Source organism: Cimex lectularius, unplaced genomic scaffold (genome assembly GCF_000648675.2).
Source record: "Cimex lectularius strain Harlan isolate CLEC.00 unplaced genomic scaffold, Clec_2.1 scaffold17, whole genome shotgun sequence".
In the NCBI taxonomy this organism is placed as follows: domain Eukaryota; kingdom Metazoa; phylum Arthropoda; class Insecta; order Hemiptera; family Cimicidae; genus Cimex; species Cimex lectularius.
This window is the reverse complement of record NW_019392640.1, coordinates 222,703-241,363: the sequence shown is the minus strand read 5'-3', so window position 1 is coordinate 241,363 and position 18,661 is coordinate 222,703. Positions and strand designations below refer to the sequence as shown.

At 34.2% G+C, this 18,661-nt stretch overlaps 1 protein-coding gene across 4 annotated transcripts in view; it reads right to left on the bottom strand.

Annotated features, from left to right (window-relative positions):
* LOC106661306 (microtubule-associated protein futsch-like) overlaps positions 1-18,661 on the bottom strand; it is a 119,289-nt gene that overhangs the window by 5,182 nt on the left and 95,446 nt on the right. For 3 of the 4 annotated variants that reach the window (XM_014384597.2, XM_014384598.2, XM_014384599.2), the window contains 2 exons: positions 16,458-16,712; positions 4,150-4,262 (listed from right to left, as the gene is read on the bottom strand). In XM_014384597.2, coding sequence (XP_014240083.1) covers positions 4,150-4,262; positions 16,458-16,712 — 368 coding nt within the window. The remainder of the gene's footprint in view (positions 1-4,149; positions 4,263-16,457; positions 16,713-18,661) is intronic. The other variant, XM_014384600.2, reaches the window with a different exon arrangement.

The following is an 18,661-nucleotide window of genomic DNA, read 5'->3' as shown; positions in this document are numbered from 1 at the left end:
ATCTGTCACCTAAAAAAGAAGAGCAATAAAAACTTAATAACTGTATTTTTGTACTAAATGGTCATTTGTTTTAATTTCCATACTAAACCATACCATGGACTATGGTTAAAAAAAAATTAAGTATATGTGAAGGTTCATTTCCTAAAATGCAAACAGTTTTAAAGGAGATTTTAAAAATCTCGTACTGAGAAAAGGAGAAATTATAGAATCGGTCGAGAGATGTACAGGAATAATGTTTGATAATAATGACGTTAAGATTGATCATAATTGACTATTCACAATGTTTGAACATGTCCAGTATTTTTTGTTTCTATTGCCTATCGCCGCCTACCTGCATTCAAGAGGGTGAGAGGTGATCAATTATATTATCACATCATTAACTACATTTTAACACAAAAGGCTACAGAATTTATTTTAACATATCATCAAAAAGGTAAAAAGCAACCAGCTTTTCCAACAAGTAGCAATTATAAAACGAGTACTTTCAACATAAGTTTTGGAGCATGGAAAGTTGATTCATATATACCATATATGTAATGTGGTCAGCTAAGGCACAAAAAAATTAGGCCATATATTATCTTAGAGTATTCTCTATTAAAGAAATGGAATACGTGTGTGCCTGCAAATCTGACTAGTATTGTCGTAAAGAATATTTGAACTGTGTGGGCTTGTGCCTGTGGCGTAACTATTCTGAAGGATTTAAAAAATCTGCATCTAGGATTCTACTTCTTTTTTTCTTTTTAAATTCATACACAGCAAATTTGCTTTTCCTCCTGTATTGAGTTGTCGTGGTGCGAATACAACTGTCTGTGCCAAATCCAGCATGTACCAGACCAGCTAAGATACAAAACAAATTGTTACATATTATCTATGAGTGTACACTACTTAAGGAACAGAGCAGAAGTAAATGCAAGGAGTTCCCAACGATACTCTGCAAGACGCCATTAGACGTTTTTGAGAAACTGGGTCCTACCGTAGAGGCCCGGTTCTGGATGCCCTAGGGCAGTGGTCGGCAAACCGCGGCTTTCACTAAATGTTTAGTGCAGACACGGAGCGAAAAGTGTGACAGGTGCAAGAAATTGGGTTGTCGCTATTTTTAAAGAAAAAAATAATCACGAGATACCTACCATTGTATTATTCATTAGGAAGCACTTTTCCTGAAGAAATTTGCTCAGCAGGTTCAAAGACTTTAGAAACAACAAAGTGACGCTAGCCTTTGTTTAAAAAAACTCTGAATGTCATGTTAAGATAAATAAATTTTTTGCCTTTTAATATATTGGCAGCTTTGAAATGCAGTTGCTGGATTTAAAAAATAAAGAATATTGGAACTCAAATTTCGAGCGTCTTTAAACCGATTTACAGCTATTGGAGAAAAATAAATGTGAATTAAGTTTACAGCACAAATTGTCTGCTTTGAAATATCTGGCGAGGGAAGATATGTTGATTTTTAACATCTGGATGATTCTGATCAACTGAAGAAACTAGCGTTTGCTGTTCTTTCCTTATTTGGGTTTACATATTTATGCGAACAATCATTTTCAAGGAAGAACTTTATCAAGTAGATTAAGAAATCGGCTTATCGAAGAGAACTTGGAATCGTTCCTAAAATTAAAAACAACATACAAACCTGACTTACTGGGTACTTTCCAGGGAAATGGGAGGCCATTGTTCACATTAGTGGAGTATTTGTAGTTTTTTAAGGATACCTTTTATATTATTTAACTTGTTATATTTTTAAATAAATATTTTTATATAAGAATGATACCAAGTTTTATTTAATGTACCGTTAGTTAAACTATGACATATTCAGGAAAGGCAAGCTCGAGAGTGTACTTTTAATTCTAATTATTTCCATAAAAAAGTCTACTAAACAAAGTTTAAGTTTAAAAAATGGCTCTTTGAATAAACTTCAATTTTTTTTTATATTTGGCTCTATTGGATTACGAGTTTGCCGACCACTGCCCTAGGGTAACAGAACCATAGGATGACCGTTTTCTGTTTTTTGACTGAGAATTTCGCGAAACTGGCACCTTACTGTAGTCATTTGGTTCATCAGCTTCAGGAAGTTCAAGGTGTTCAAATTTCTGAATGCACTGCTCGAAGAAGAGAAGAATCGGTATGGACTGATGGCTTTTTGCCCTGTAAGAGGACCAGATTGATCACGACACAGAGTTGCACGGCTCCCATTTGCTCCAGAACACAGCCACTGGTCTTTGGATGATTGGTCTGCTGAACTTTTTACAGATGAATGTAGGTTTGCCCTATGACCTTCAGAAGAAAGAGTGTGGAGAAGGCGAAATAAAAGGGAGCCGACGAAGCCTGTAACTTTTCCCAGAGACGTCTTTTCAAGCGATGGTATGGGCGTGAATTTCAATGTAATTATTGTAATAATTTCAATTTCAAGTGAATGCAGTCGCACAGAGTTGGTGTGGATCGTGGAGGGTCTTCGAGCCAATCACTATGTCGATGAAATTTTGGAACACCACGCGATGCCTATCCTTGTTGAAATCAGCGACAATCTTATTCTAATGCACTTTTGCCCGTCCACACATCTCACTCGCATAGTACAAACCTACCTTCAACAGTGTAACGTTCTCAGACTTGAACCACATCGAACCTACCTCAAGGATAACCTAAAAAGGCGAATAAAAGCACGTCCATCACATCCTGAGACACTCCACGATCATGAAAGGACTCTTCTTGAAGAATGGGCCAAACTCCAGCAGAGACATTTCCAGACTGGTAAAAAGTTTGCCGAGGCCTTTTCGATACTAATTTTCTCTGTCTGTTTTTTAATTTTTTATTTTCCTTAGCAATTTTTTTTTTCTTTACTTTTATAGGCAAAGACTCAATTATAAAACGTTAAACACGTTTTAACGTAACAGATTAATATATAAAAATCAAGTTATATTACAGGGAGTGTAATTTTTTGCTTGTCAGTGTATATACGAAAGAAATGAGGAAAACATGTCTTTATTAGCTTGTAAACGTGAGTAGAAATTATATAATACGAAAATGGACGGATAAGAAATTGTAGAAATTCAATTAATTTAAGAACTTTTCCCTTTGGCATTGTGTACAGCGGGATTAAGCGTACCAGATAACATTTAACAATCAACCCCCCGAATTACGTTTATTTTGAACGTAACGGGGGCAATTAAATTTATCGGGTTTGAACAAAAAGGCTTCATCTAGTCAATTTGTCCTTGCGGTGTTATTTTTAAATTCAAATTCGCCAATTAAAACGATTTCTGGTTGGTTTCTGGCGAATAAGTTGAACATTCATTTCCAAATATCTCTTGTAAAGAGTTCCTGTGAATTTTAAAGTTTTAAATTGTCCATGAAAGTAAATGGGCCGACTTCCTTTGTTGACAAGACCGGCTTGGTTGGCCTCTTTCGATTTCTACTCGAGCCACCTGCTTCGTGAGACCTTCGTATACCTGATTTCGTTCTAGAGTTGTTTTACCACGATAGCATTTCTTGTTAAAACGCATATCTTCGTGGAATTTATCAATGTTATGTTTATAGGATTCTGTTTAATCAAATGAAAGGATTCTTTTAAAAATAATCCCATTCATAAGAAAAGGCCATTCTACCTTTTCTTATGAATAAATGAATGACTTGGATGAGACAATCAGCCCGGATTAAAATTGTACGCTATAATTTTGAATTGTTTTCTATCTGTCGTTTCTCTCTGTCAGGAAAACATTTACCTAATAACTAATAACGACTCTAATAAAACATGCATAAATTGAATCGTAAGGATCAATTTAGAATCTCGATATTATAAACTATTAGACATATTTATGCAAAAATAGTCAAACTGCAAGCATTTAAAGGACGAGGATCGAAAAAAATTGCTAGAATTATCGTATTACGTCTATTATTACTTCAACCGTCTATCTTGGTTTTATATCAGCGATACAACAAACCATGGCTTATTTAAAAAAATGTGTTTATTGGAATCAAACAAAACTTCTAAAAACAAAGATCCAAAAATTCATATTTTGTTGTGCAACGAAGTGGTAAACGATTCAGCTATAAGGCTAGGATTGGTCTGAAAATTGGCGATAAACAATGAACTGGTTTCGAGTCCGAACTTAAACCCGCGTTAAGCACTAAAAACCCAAGTTTCTATTTGTCAAGTACCTGTTCAGACGAAGAACCTTTGTTTTCCTTCCCAGGTGTGTAATTCCACTCTTCTTCCGATTCTTCTTCGCTCTCGACTTCTCCGTCGGCTACATCATTATTCGCCTCGTTGGCTGAAAAAAAAGAAAATGATGTTAAAAAAAATCTGGGTTTTTGACAAAAGCCAAGTGGGATGTTACAAGGGATCCGGAGTTTTAAAGGTGTAAATGCGTGATTTATAAATAGAAGTTCGGTTAGCCTGCTTATTTCTGTAACGATGGAGGGACGGCTTTGCTCTAAAACTAAGCACGTTCGGCTTTTTATGGTGTTTAGGAAAGATCACCCTATGGTCTAAGCTCGACCGAGAGTGTAAATAAGCAGTTATTTTCGTAAAATACAATTGAACAGAAAACCTTAACAGGTGGTGTAATATTTACAAGTGTCTATTGAGGTATTACAAAGTAAATAAACTGAACAGTGAGAGAAACGTCGAGGTAAAATAATATAGCGTAACAACTCCCTTTTTTGGGTGTATGCCAGTCTAAAGGACCATTTCCGGTAAGAATTGACCTAATGCGCCTTTAAACACAGTACAATAGTGGAATTGTATCAACTTACACTCGGTCTGTGGAAAAATATCCCATGTGCATCATGATGTCACAAATATACGAAACTCGAGGGAAAACAGTGTAAGTGCGACGAACGGTAGTGGGGCTACAGCGAACACCGCCGGACTGACTCGTCGAGCTGAGTGCACCAGTTACAGTGCTGCTCTCTTCGACTGCCCCTCCACTTCACGACAGGGATTTATTTTTGAACCATTTTTGGTTTTGGGGCCCCGTTTGTAGAGGATTTTTGGGCAGTAAGGATTCAAAATGGTTTTTATTTTTTTCTCACATCTCATTCTCTTTAGGTAGAAAATTTAAGAAACCTGACGCACAATACGGGAGATAAATCTAACAGAATTTCAAACAATGGCATTTCCTTTCAATCAATATATACACCTAAATTTAAAAAAAAAAAAAAAAAAAAAAAAAATCACCTCGACAGATCTAGAATATACAACTCAAATATAAACAAACGTTTCGCCACTATTAAACAGGTGAAAGTGCAACAATAGAATTGGCAACAGTAGATTGCAAAAGATAATGGCTATCTGTTGCAACGTTGAAAAATATAAAATAGACCAAAAGCCTGTAAACCGATTCACTGACGTGTTTTAAAAATAGAACAAAGTTAATTTTGGGTGCTAAAAGTCCCACGACTATCTTATTCTGACGCGATGTAAACCCGTCAAAACCGGTCTTAAATACAGACATTACCGAAGAAACATGTCTTTCCTCTTTAAACAAACTGAGAAAAAAAGATATCTCATGGGGGGAATGTGACGACCAAATAATAATCAAACAAAGTTATTATTATCCAGCAATAACACATATTCTGAATTCCGTTAAAAAAAACTCGATTAAAACTATCAAAGCAAGTTGTTTCTTTTAAAGAAAACTAGGTAAACAATTGTATAATTGTAAAATATCCCATGCGCAAGAAACTCGAAGGGGAAAAGTAATAAATAAGTAATAGTGAAATAAATTATACAATATATATATGGACATGTAGATTTGACAGAGAGAGATTATGCAGAGAGATAGATAGACAGAAAAAAAGAGAGAGAGAGAGAGAGAGAGAGAGAGAGAGAGAGAGGAGAGAGAGGAGAGAGAGAGAGAGAGAGAGAGAGAGAGAGGATTATGTGGATAGATAGAGAGGGAGAGAAAGAGAAACAGAGGGAGAGAAAGAGAAAGAAAAAGAGAAAGAGAAAGAGAAAGAGAGAGAGAGAGATTATGTGGATAGATAGAGAGGGAGAGAAAGAGAGAGAGAGAGAGGGGGAGGGGGAGAGAGAGAGAGAGAGAGAGTGAGTGAGTCCAGTCCTCTCACACCACATCCACGCTAATAAATACATTCACTCAAAACACACTAAAGGTAACACAAAACGATATATTTGTCTGTGTTATACGATAAAAATAGACCTGTTTCTTCGAAAAATCTGAACAGGAGGCCCAAATAGTTAAGACAAATTGTGCAGTTAAAACGGTGTTTATAGGGCTCTTCTTGTAACCCTTCTTATTAAATTCAAGCAGTCAAGCACGACTTAAAATAATGAAGGTAACTTTCATTTATAATAAGTGGCCCAATTATCCTTTTAACAGAGTACGATCACGATAACTAACGATGAAAATCTCTTGGGTGAATATGAAGAAGCGAAAGAAACCGATATGATATTGAGGATAGATCATACCAAAATTTTAACAAATATAATTGTTAAAAGAACCTAATTATCGCTAATACAGTTCAGATTTGATCGGCTATGTTTAAATATAAAAGGATCTACTTGTATTCAAAAGAATAATTAATATTAATCGGTATGAATATTGATTTTAATGTAAATAGAACCTAGTTAACTCAATTTTCAAGGGACCAGTAGGTTTATTTTATTACAGACGTTTCGAATTGTCAAGGTTTCGATTTTACTAGTGTACTAATTGTTGTAATTGTGTCCTAAATTTCAAGAATTCATTGGTTGGGTTTTTACAAAAATTTCCTCTATCTACGAATCGGACGTCGTGGGCCATGGAGAAAATTCTACGCATTTCTTACATTTACTGATGTCATTTTATGACCAATTTAAAATTCGATTGAACCATTGTTTGTTGTGTAATTCAATTCAAAATTCTTTATTCTTTAAAATAATCTGTCAGGATGTATAGGGTCGTATTTGAAAATTTGAAGTTGAACCGGGCCTGAGGTACCCTGTATAGTTTTTCTCCAAAAAAGTTAAAAATTTTAAACTAGACTAAAAAAAATTGTAAACAGTATTTTTTGTTTTTTGATACCGTCATTGGTTCAAGAGAAATTCGGTCGAAATATCTAAAAACGCCACCTGGTCTTGCAGATCCTCCTCTGGCCAGTTTCTTTCCTTTTTCATTGCTCCTTCGTGTCCTGCTGCTCGAGCTATTGTCAGTTTGTTTTGTTTCCCTAGGGTTTGAAGATTTTGGATGGATTCGTTGATTATTTTACACGTGACCTTTTTACGTCCTAGTGATTTTATTGCTGCTTGAATGATCTTATGAGGATTGTTTTTGCCAGTGAAATCTTATTAAGATGTTCTAATGCACATGTTGAATATGACAAAATATTCATATACTTGAGACAAAATCAGCGGAACAGTCAAGACAAGACTTACTGATCTATTTTTTGGGCAAATTAACAATGTTTTAGATATCAACTATAGCTATCAAGTTCTTCTGTCTTTAAAACCAATTATGTATGATACTTTCGTACTCAACGTCACAATAATGATAATAACAGGTCAGTCGATACATATCATTTTGACTGAATTTTGACAAAAACATATTTTGGTCGATTGTCGCACTTTGCAATCCTTTAGGTAAAGGCTCAACATTTTGAGTGATTTAAAGGAATTACTAGGCCCCCAGTGTTCGTTTCGAAGCTTTTTTTTAAATTTATTGTAATTTGATATAGCTAAGCTAAGATAGGAAGTTTAAGTGTTAGCTCGTGAAATGACCTTAGCGTTAAAACACTCTTAAAAATTAATAATAATAACAGGACAAGCAATCAATTAACACGGGATCAACTCGGCCAATTCAATTTTCCAGGAAAACAAAGGAACCCGGTTGAAGATAAGAACGCATCCGGAAGTGGGCCTGGCGGTAAATTAGCGGAAAGGGGGTGAAAGCGCCGTCGGGGGTGAGTCGTCTGTTGCCTGGGCAACAGCCCACGAACCACGCCCGTCTCCCCTGAACTCCTATTCACATTCATCATTCACACCCTCACCCCCTGTCAACCTATCGAGCTAATGAATTTATTTGATCGCCCTCTTACCATTTTCGGCTCCTTGCCCTTTAAACGGGGGAAAAAGAATTCAGCGGGTGGGTTCAATGTATCAAATGGTCAGAAGGTCCCCAGGTCACGTCTTCACATGGATCAGACACATGGAGGGTTGAGTAACCAATGACATCGCACAGAACCAACAATTTTTGAAATTGTACAATAATCAATATGGCACAGTTGATATAATTAGTCTTATAATAAAACTGAAGGGCCGATGACATCATAAATGTATACCTAGAATATCTGGATATATACATAGTGAGAATTTTATGGGCCTCCAAACAGCTGAGGTCATCGCCGGCCTCTGCGTGTTTTCCTTCTTTTTCTATTCTTTCGCGCGTATTTCGTTTTAAACTGCAGCCATTTGAGCGTCTCGATTTGCTTTCTGACTGCTTTTAAATGTGTAGTACGTCGATATCCTAAAATGCTAGCCTATCGTTTGTACCTCAGCTACAGAATAGATACAAATACAAGATACAAAACATACATTACCACAAACATGGATTGAACCGACTCCATTCTCGCTACTAACTTCCTTTTACTCTCTAGACGTCACACAGTCACCCCAGAGTACTCGATATTCCTCGGCGCGGAGTTATAAGCAACCCCTTCCTTTCACGCTAATACGTTGCATTCATTCCAATAAATTAACACGAACACAACACTCGACAGAAACATATAAGTCTGGTGCCATTCACTCCCCCAGAGTACTCGATATTCCTCGGGGAGGAGCATAATAATAATAATTTTATTTGCGAAAAAACAAAAATATAAAAAAAGAGAAAAACCTTTAAGGGCAAAACAATAACTAAATATTAAGTCATTTAACTAATCTGTACATTTTCGCCTGCCACCTAAAAGCAGTGCTTGTTAACAGGTGGCAGTTACCTCAGTGAACAAAATTACTAAAAATTAAACCAAATGAGCTTAGAATGTATAAGACAAAATAAATGAATGAAATTAGAAATAAAATAAAATCCAATAAATTCAAATAAAGTTAAAATAAAAATTAAATAATATAATAATTTCCATAGGATGCCAAATATACCACAAAGAAAGTTCAAATTATAAATTTAAAACTTTTTACCGTAATAATTTTTTTTTCAAATCGTAATAAAGAATTAAATTTGTTAAAATTAATTTTATGATTGTAAAAAAACCTTAAAAACAACATTTAATGAAAAATTAAACTAAAAATTATTGTTTTGGATAAATAAAAAATTAGTAATTATTTTTTTACTCGTTGTTTGACTAAGCAAAAGAGTTATTTTTAAAGACATACAAACAAGAACATTTTAAAAACATGTTTAAATTTTAGAACCTGAAAAATATCATATAGTTTATTGGTGCTGAAAAATATAGAAAGGATAATAAAATTTAAGCTAGTCTAATATAACTCCAAAATATTTAGAATTATTTGCACTTGGTAATGGGAACAGCTACAATTAAATGAATTAATACATGTATGGAAACAAAATTTTAATATCTTTAAAACTCATCTTTTAATTAATGAAGAAATGTAAAATGTAGATTTTGTTTAAAAGTAAACAGAAGATAAACATGTTTTAACAAGTCTAAGATCATTGTTAATAGATATAATTATTCAAAAATCGTGAGATGCGGTCTGGTGTGATATAGGTTTCAGAAAAACATTTTCTTTATCGTGCCAACGTTTCGATCTTTATTGAGATCATCTTCAGGGCTCAATGAAGATCGAAACGTTGGCACGATAAAGAAAATGTTTTTCTGAAACCTACATCACACCGACCGCATCTCATGATTTCTGAATAATCATCGACTAACGGTCACTAATCACCACACGTTAATAGATATAAGCAAATTATCAATTAGCCTTCCAGAAAAAAAATAAAGCACGCATCATCACCATAACTAAAAACTTCACGGATATTTTCAATTTTAAAAGATCATTAATATATAAAAAGGAAAACCAGAGGTCCGAAACCATACCTCGAGGGAAGCCAGAGATGATAGGCAATGGATTGCCATAAACTGTTCCAACTTTTGCTGTCCGAGTTCTACCCACTAATAATTTTAAGTGGAACCTAAACAATTCCTATTAATTTTAGTTTTTTTCAATAACAATCAATGCCCGATGAAATCAAAAGGGTTTTTTATATCTAGAAATATGCCAAAAACATGATAACCTCTATCCAAATCTTTGGAAATATTGTTAACAACATCAAACAGTGCCTCAGTTGACGTACCAGGCTTGAAATCATATTGGTTAGGAGAAATTATATTATGGACATTGAGAAAAACAAATAATCTATTTTTAATAGATAATACAACGCGAACCCATGCCTTAGACGCCACTGTAACACAGTATTAGCAGCTTGTCCGTTTTTCAGCGCCATATCAAAGCCATATTGCGCAGTGGCGTTGCGTATCCTCTTAGCATATACGGACGGAACTGCCTAACGGTGCTTTATTTTCGTACGTTCGAAACTTCACAAACTTGTGACACAATATTGACAATAAAATATTAATTGTAGAAATGTAAATAGATTGAATGTATTGTTGCACTAATATTGATTGTTTAGAAATTTTGAAAAGGTTTTCACATTTTGATAAGGAATCACCAGCGTTATTGATAGTAGTCCTTTCTTGGTCACAAATGGTTTTTATTCATAGTGTTCCGTTCTCCAATTTGTGGCTTAATTAAACTAACCAAAAAACACAAAATCTGTTCATGTTGGGTCACATTCACTAAACTTAATCATACAACTGTGGGTGAGTCCTCCAAAGGAAAATTCATAATTGGCAACTGGCAAAATTTCTGTTTAGGATCGTATTTGTATGCGTTATACAACCCCGCTAGAATATGAAATTCTGAAACTAAATTAATCAAAAATTACAAAAAATTGTGTACCCCAATTAGCGAGAATTATACGACGATAGGGACCATAAAACCGATTACAGAACGGAAAAGTTTGTAATGGTACAGAAATGAGAGGGGAATTAATTTGACGGTTTAGTACATCTTTTGAATTTGTTAACACTTTGAAGTTCATTAAGCATTAATTCAATTTAGTATTCTTTTTAACTAAGATCTTGGTTGAGATGAAAAAGTTAGTGTCACGAGCGGGATTCGAACTCACGATCTTAGGCTTGAAAATATGGTCAAAATTCGAAAGGTTGCAGGTTGAGAACAAGAGTTGGTGTCCGTGTGGATCGAAGTCACGACCGCTCAAGTGGTTAAATCAACGGCGTTTTGAGCCGAAGGTCGTGGGTTCGAATCCCGCTCATGGTACCGACGTTTTATCTCAACTAAAAAACCTTAATTAATTAAAAGATATTAATTGGTCAAACGGACCACGAAAACTAGTGAACTTGGATAAAAAGAATAATTAATAAGGTCAATCATGACCGCTAAAGATATATGGATTAATTCAGCATTAAGATAGACCTCTCCAGTACGCGTTTTCGACAAGTGAGAGATGGAACAGAATTGCGTACATTAGTTGATATCCTGTTGCTGGTACGATGTGTCACTGCCATGTCTAGACTGCATTACGTTTTAAATCAACTTTTAAACCACAACTGGACAACAGATCCAAATTACCCCTTGACAATATATTCGACCAAACCTTCCAACCTCAATCGAATCCAGACCTTACAATCACAAATCCTAAGGTCCATTCGAAACGCCCCGTTTTAAGTTTCAAACCGCATCCAACATGAACATCCCCTATATTACAGTTAGAGTTAGTAGATCATGTTACAAAAACCTTTACTTACATCATCCATCCTCACATCCTGCAACTTTTCTTCCTATCCGTTTCAAACAATCAACGTTCAAAGTAGCAACGGCCTCCACGGCTCAAAGAATCAGTTTTATTTCTTTATTCTCTATCAGAATTGTAACTTCACTACTGAAGGTCTGTAGTGATTGTAGTGATTTTTTTTTACTTACTTTGTCTCCAAAATTACTTACTGCGTTAAACACAGATTAAATAAAAATAACAAGCCTTAATGACCAATTTATAGAAGAAGAATCATACAAGATGAACTATTAGATCCTAATTGTCTGCAACCTCATCTGACGGTCACAACTTGCGGCAATAGGCACAATCGAAGAAACTTTCTTCAGACGATCTATCAGAATTTATGTTGTTTGAGTTTTGATTTATCTTTATATGCAATTCCGACTAAAACAAGAAAAACAAACATATATGTTATGACGTAATGAATCGAGATGGGAATGTTTCTTTTAACGGGTCTTCTTCTTTGCTATGGAACCTCATCATGGATTATTTAGTTAATTAAAACGCTTTCAGTTCAGATTTGTAATTTATAATTTCCTATTAGCTTTATTTAGTTTTCTCTATTTTGATCTGGGTTTGAATTAACCTAAAAAACAAATTGTGAAGTGGTCATCAGAATCAAAATAATTGATGTTTTGCCAGGCTTTCTATCTATTTTAACATAAACTTACAATGCCCATCTAATTAAATTCTGTTAGACCTTGATGAAGATTTTAAACAGATCGAAAGCCTGACTAGACATACATTGTTGTTTTTGTTTCTGATGATCACGTACTGATCCACGCGTAATAGAACTTCGCTAGTCGATACCTTCTTAGATATAAACTAATCGAGATGAAATTAAGCAGGATTCAACAATTATATTCAATACCAAAAGAAAAATACAGAAAGGCCTACCCAAATAATTCAAAACAAACGACACAGGGCCCAGGGGGTAAGAATGTCAAAATTCCGCATAATACCATTTCTTCCACAATTAAAAAACTTGTCATCTATTATGAATGTCAGCTTATGAAATATGCAAGGAAACCTTCCATTAGATGCTAACATTTCTGAACCAAAATTAACAAGTTCACTCTTGTTTTAACATTTTATCTTAACCAAATAATAAGATATTATTTTAAGCATGTCAAATGTTTTTTCAAATATACAAATAAGTCCCATTTCATTGTAACGCACGGCAGCTAATCACTTTTAAACAAGTCCTATCGATACGACAAACTTCACTTTTATAACCGTTGTTCTGATTCACATATAACAAAATTTTCCGACATATTTACAATAAGCAAATTGAAGAGGTGTCTTTTTATAAATAGGACAAAGTGTACGAGAAAGGATCTCGATATTCCGTTACAGTTTCCTTCTTTACGATTGTTCCCTGTTGAATAAAGCAGGTCGTACTTTTTTTTTTGTGGAATGCCCCCAATCTTCTTGGAGGGATATTTCAAAAGGCTGACCACAGCCTGTTAGGATTTTTCAACATGAATATTAGTTGAAAATTAATCATTAATGAACATTAATACAGATTAACATGTTCATACAATGGTGGTCATTTTGGTTTATAAGTAACTAATTATAATAAATGAATTATGATAAAATAAACTTGTGCTTTCTTGAAGGGCAGACGTCCTCGACCATGAACGACATTAGAGAGCTCAAGCGGCGAACTCGATCATGATTATTCACAGGGCATTCACCATGATTCATTTCGCTGAATTTCTCAACAACCATTTATCCAAACTTAACATTTTTACAGTAAAAGCATCTTAAGCCAATTATTGCTATTGAAAATACCGTTTTTTGTTTGTACCAGTTAGCCGGTTGATATAAAAGGCGATTTATTTTAAAAGGCTTCTCGCTGAGGCAGACCGTACAGTAGACAGCCGGGTCGGACGTCCCAACAACATAAGCCGACCTTGCTTGTTATTTAATTTTCTCTTGAAAGGATCGTTGGTACAATCCCGTCCAACGGTCCAAACAAACAAACCAACGAACGTCTCTGAACTTCGTTCAAATTGTGAACGACGTTCCAGTGAACCCGGCTTGAACCGTGACTGGTGCAACGGGGCCTTAGTGTCATATATAAAGTGTATACTAATAAAAAAACAACCTTAAAAGAATATCTAATGAAAAATTATACATTAAAAAGTGAGCAATAATGGAATTGGAGCTGAAATAATTGATTGAACAAATATTTGTTCAAGTGTAAGAACAATAAAAGAAAATCTTTAGCATAATTAAATAAAAATCATGATAAACCACCAACTATGTCTAACAAGTCCTAAAATACACTTTTTTCAAGTAAAATTACGTAATTTAGAAATAGGCTGATTACAAAGTGTAAGAACAATAAAAGAAAATTTTTAGCATAATTAATTCAAATTCATGACAAACCCACCAACAATGGTTAACAACAAGTCTAAAACATACAATTTTTTCAATTAAAACTTTACTTAATTTAGAAATAGCATGATTACAAAAGTGTAAGAACAACAAAAGAAAATCTTTAGCATAATTAAATAAAACTCATCACAAACCCACCAACAATGGTTAACAACAAGTCTAAAACATACAATTTGTAATAATGTATTATTTATAATGTATAAATGTAGTGTGTGTAATGTATAAGTGTAGTGTATAATTTGTAATTGTACAATGCGATGCTTTTAGGCGTTTTTCAGGGCACATATAATGTCACATTACATTCAGATATTCTCGAATGACAAATTTGTCACTTGGATATTTCTTTCCCTGAAGTTTCACTTAATGTGTAATTATTTTATAAGTAAAATGAGAAAAAATGCATTTTTTTTTAAAACGAAACTACTATGTAAACACAATCTGTTACTTCATTCGTTACGCCAGTCTTACGAGGAAAAGAATCTTTTTCATCAGTAGGTGTTCGAGTTGTGCAAATAATCGGGACTACCTTTGTTTTCAACGTTTTTGCCGAATATGTCCCCGGACGATTTGCATTGTAGATCCGCGAATTAACATAACGAGCGGCTTGTTATGCAAAGCTTTCAGAAGAGGCAGCAAAATCATGTGTTGCACGGGTACAGTTTTGGTAGAAGCATTATATTATGACAACAGAAGACTAATGGTTCGTTTATTCATTGTATTTATTATTCAAATACTATCACAGATAAGTTTGGACAAAGGCGAGGTTGCGCCCTCTTTGTTTAGAACCATTAAAATGAAGTTTGCCATAATCTTAGACTAGAAGTTGAACTTATAAGACCAGATTTACGTTTTATCGTGGTTAATGATACAAACTTCCCTAAGAGGCTTTAATGGAAAAACCAAGACTAACAGAGCATAATTAAACTAAATTACATCTGAAAAAGATAGACAGTACGATTATATACAGGTAAATTTATTATCCCTCTTCATTTTAATACTATAATCCCCTAGGATTGTGGTGGTGGCGAGGGTGAAACTTGTAGAACTCCTGAGCACGGACAAGGGGGAAGGGAAAATATGGCTTTTTCCACTTTTTTCGATCTAACTGATGTTTATTTAAGAAAGTTTATTTTAAATTCAAATAGCAAGATATTTTCTCCATTATAAAAAGAAGAACAGATTTTACGGCTTAATGTACATAAAAAATATGAAATACATGGAAGTTAAGTAGTGTCTGGAGATATAAAAATATTGTTAATAAAAAATAAAATAAGTGAGTTGCTTAAGTTACAAACCCCGGGGGTAGTAGTGAAGTGAATTTATTATAAGTCTGCTTTTTTTCTACCACTCGGCTGGAAGGATGACTTGCTGGGTGATGTTTAAAAATAAAATGCAATTTCACGATCCCTAGAGGTAAAGTTGGATAAAAATAATTATTACCAAGGGACAAAAATGACAATTTTCTTGAAAGTATTGATTTAAAAAGTAGTTTTTAAACTACTAATTTGGCTGAAATTAGTCAAAAAATGTGACATATTTCAAATCCTACAGGGAGGGAATGGTTCTGCCCAATATTATTGGGCAATATTCCCCAGGAGAGTAAAGGCTACTTCAGCTTATCTGACACGGAAGGCACGAGAAAAATCAGGTACGGAAAGCCATCCGGTTCCCAGTTATCCTCCCCTTCATGCAAGCGGATTTGCGGGGGTGAGGAGACTTATTTCCCTTGTACTGGTTCATTAGTTCCCTCCTTACTTGTAATACAGTCCATGATTTAATGCCATCGTAAAAAAAAAAACAAAAAAACGGGGAGGGCTCAAAAATGCAATATCACTTACATTTTGCAATCTCAATAATCTGTAGATTTTTCTGGATATATCCTTGCCGCGAGGATGTTATCAGACTTCAAAATCGGCACAATAGCACAAAGTTTATTTTCTGTTTTCAGTAAGGTTAACCGTTCAGAAAAATGTTTCAAAACCATCTGTTTAACAGAGAAAATCCTAGCAGGGATAGAATACAATTGGCGCTTTAGTAGAGTGGAAATATATTTCTAAGTATACAGATAAAACTTAAGAAAAGGGAATAATGAGATTTTTAAAATAATTATTTTAATTCGTTGCAAAACTATGTTCCTAAAAAGGGCATGGGCTTGAGGTATACTGAAGTGTCATGGGGTCGAAGGAGGTGATTTTCGCATTGTACAGATAATTTTCAAACATGTTCAATTTTTACCTTTTTTCTTTCCCTCCTTATTTTCGATTTCAGGTTTTTCATCCGTCTTCTCGTCGGTCTTTTCCAATTCCTCTTTCGGCTGGTCCAAGGGTTCGGTCACTTCCTTGTCCAGTGCAGCCTTGGCGACATCATTGCTATCATTTTGAACGGCTTCCTTTTTAGGAGGGGAGTTTTTCACCACCTCGGCGTAGGACCACGGGAGTGACTTGAGCCAATTTTGTTCGGACGCTCCGAGCTTCTGCTTCGGAATCCAAGCTGAATCCCAATAACGACAGAATTTATCTAATTTGTTTTTTTCTTTTCGCCATCAATCAGCAGAAATCGAACAACTGATTGTGACACCTCTAAGACCCCATTCATAAACACCCCGCTACTGTTAGACTCACAACCACATGCCATTAAGTCATCTAATCAATGTTTCGTCAATTCTTTATAATTACACTAACGACACACGAAATACAGACGTACAATCACAAGAAAATGTTAAGTTTCGTTAGAAAAGTTTTGAAAGGAGTTATTTTGGTAACATAAGTTCTACACGATATGAGTTAAAATTTGAGCATAACTTGCATCTTATCATCATAAGTTACTTAAACCGTTAGATAATTTAATAAGAAACACACACTTTATTACACACTACTACAATACTCCAAACATTAAATAAATTAAAAAACACTAAAAATCAATTCAAATATTGCTTAATTAAGAGTTAAAATTTTACATTATTACATCTACTTTAATATTACATATAATAAAAAACATAATATAATACTATTAAAAATCAAAGCAATCTCTAAACTTCATCCATACATTATTTTTATATTGAACAACTAAAAGATGGATATACAAAAAGAGTAAGAAGAAGAAAAGAAGGAAAAACTTTGTTTGCATAAGCGATTTCTTTGTCACAATCGTCTTGTGCTTGCTAACTTTTCACTCTATTATATCCAACGATCGTCTGTTTTAAAATATTTGCTTTAAAATATGGTCAAATGTTTGACCTAATGCTTAAATAAATATTATGAAAATAAAACTTTTATTAGAATATATAAGCGATTTATATGGTGACATATCATAAAAAGTCATTATAAACAATGGTTACTAATTCGTTTGGATATCAATTCCAAGCACTTACGAATTCCTGTTAAAAGGGCTGAATTTTTGGCCAATTTTCTTTGTTTATCCAGTGAAAGGTAAGTTTCTTTCCGTTTGATGCCATTTTATCGAAGGCCTAACTTTTTTTTGTAATCTACATTATTCAACATCGTCTGTTTTAAGATATTTGCTTTAAAAAAAATTTCAAATGTTTGTGGTGATTAGTGACCGTTAGTCGATGATTATTCGGAAATCGTGAGATGCGGTCTGGTGTGATGTAGGTTTCAGAAAAACATTTTCTTTATCGTGCCAACGTTTCGATCTTTATTGAGATCATCTTCGGGGCCTGGGATTTACAAACATTGTTTACATTTAACAAATACATGTAGGATGTGGAAACAAGTGAATTTATAAATGCAAAAAAAAATTTATTTGTTATGTTCAATCGAAGTATTTCTACTCACTCGCAGAGTAGTATCAAACACTTTGAGTGAGTAGAAATACTTTGAATGAATATAAAAAATATATTTTTTTTTGCATTGTATAAATTCACTTTTTTCCACATCCTACATGTATTTGTTAAATTTAAACAATGTTTGTAAATCCCAGGCCCTGAAGATGATCTCAATAAAGATCGAAACGTTGGCACGATAAAGAAAATATTTTTCTGAAACCAACATTACACCAGTCCACATCTCACGATTTCCGAATAATCGTTTGACCTAAAGCTTAAATTAAATAAATGTTACGTAAATAAAACTTTTGGTAGAATACGTAAGCGTTTTATATGGTGACATGTTATAAAAAAATCACTATAAATAATGCTTACCAATTCGTTTGGATATCAATTCCAAGTACTGTACGAATTCCTGTTAAAAGGGCTGAATTTTTGGCTAATTTTCTTTGTTTATCCCGTGAAAGATAAGTTACTTTTTGTTTGATGATATTTTATCGACGGCCTATAAAGCGTGTGAAAGAACGGTTAACTTACAGAGAAACACAAAGAACATCGTGTATCACTTTAGGGCGAGGAAAAAAAGTTTCTTTTCCACCAACGCCTGAAACAACCCCTATCCAGGATTGCTTTTAAAACACGTTCTTTACGGTGC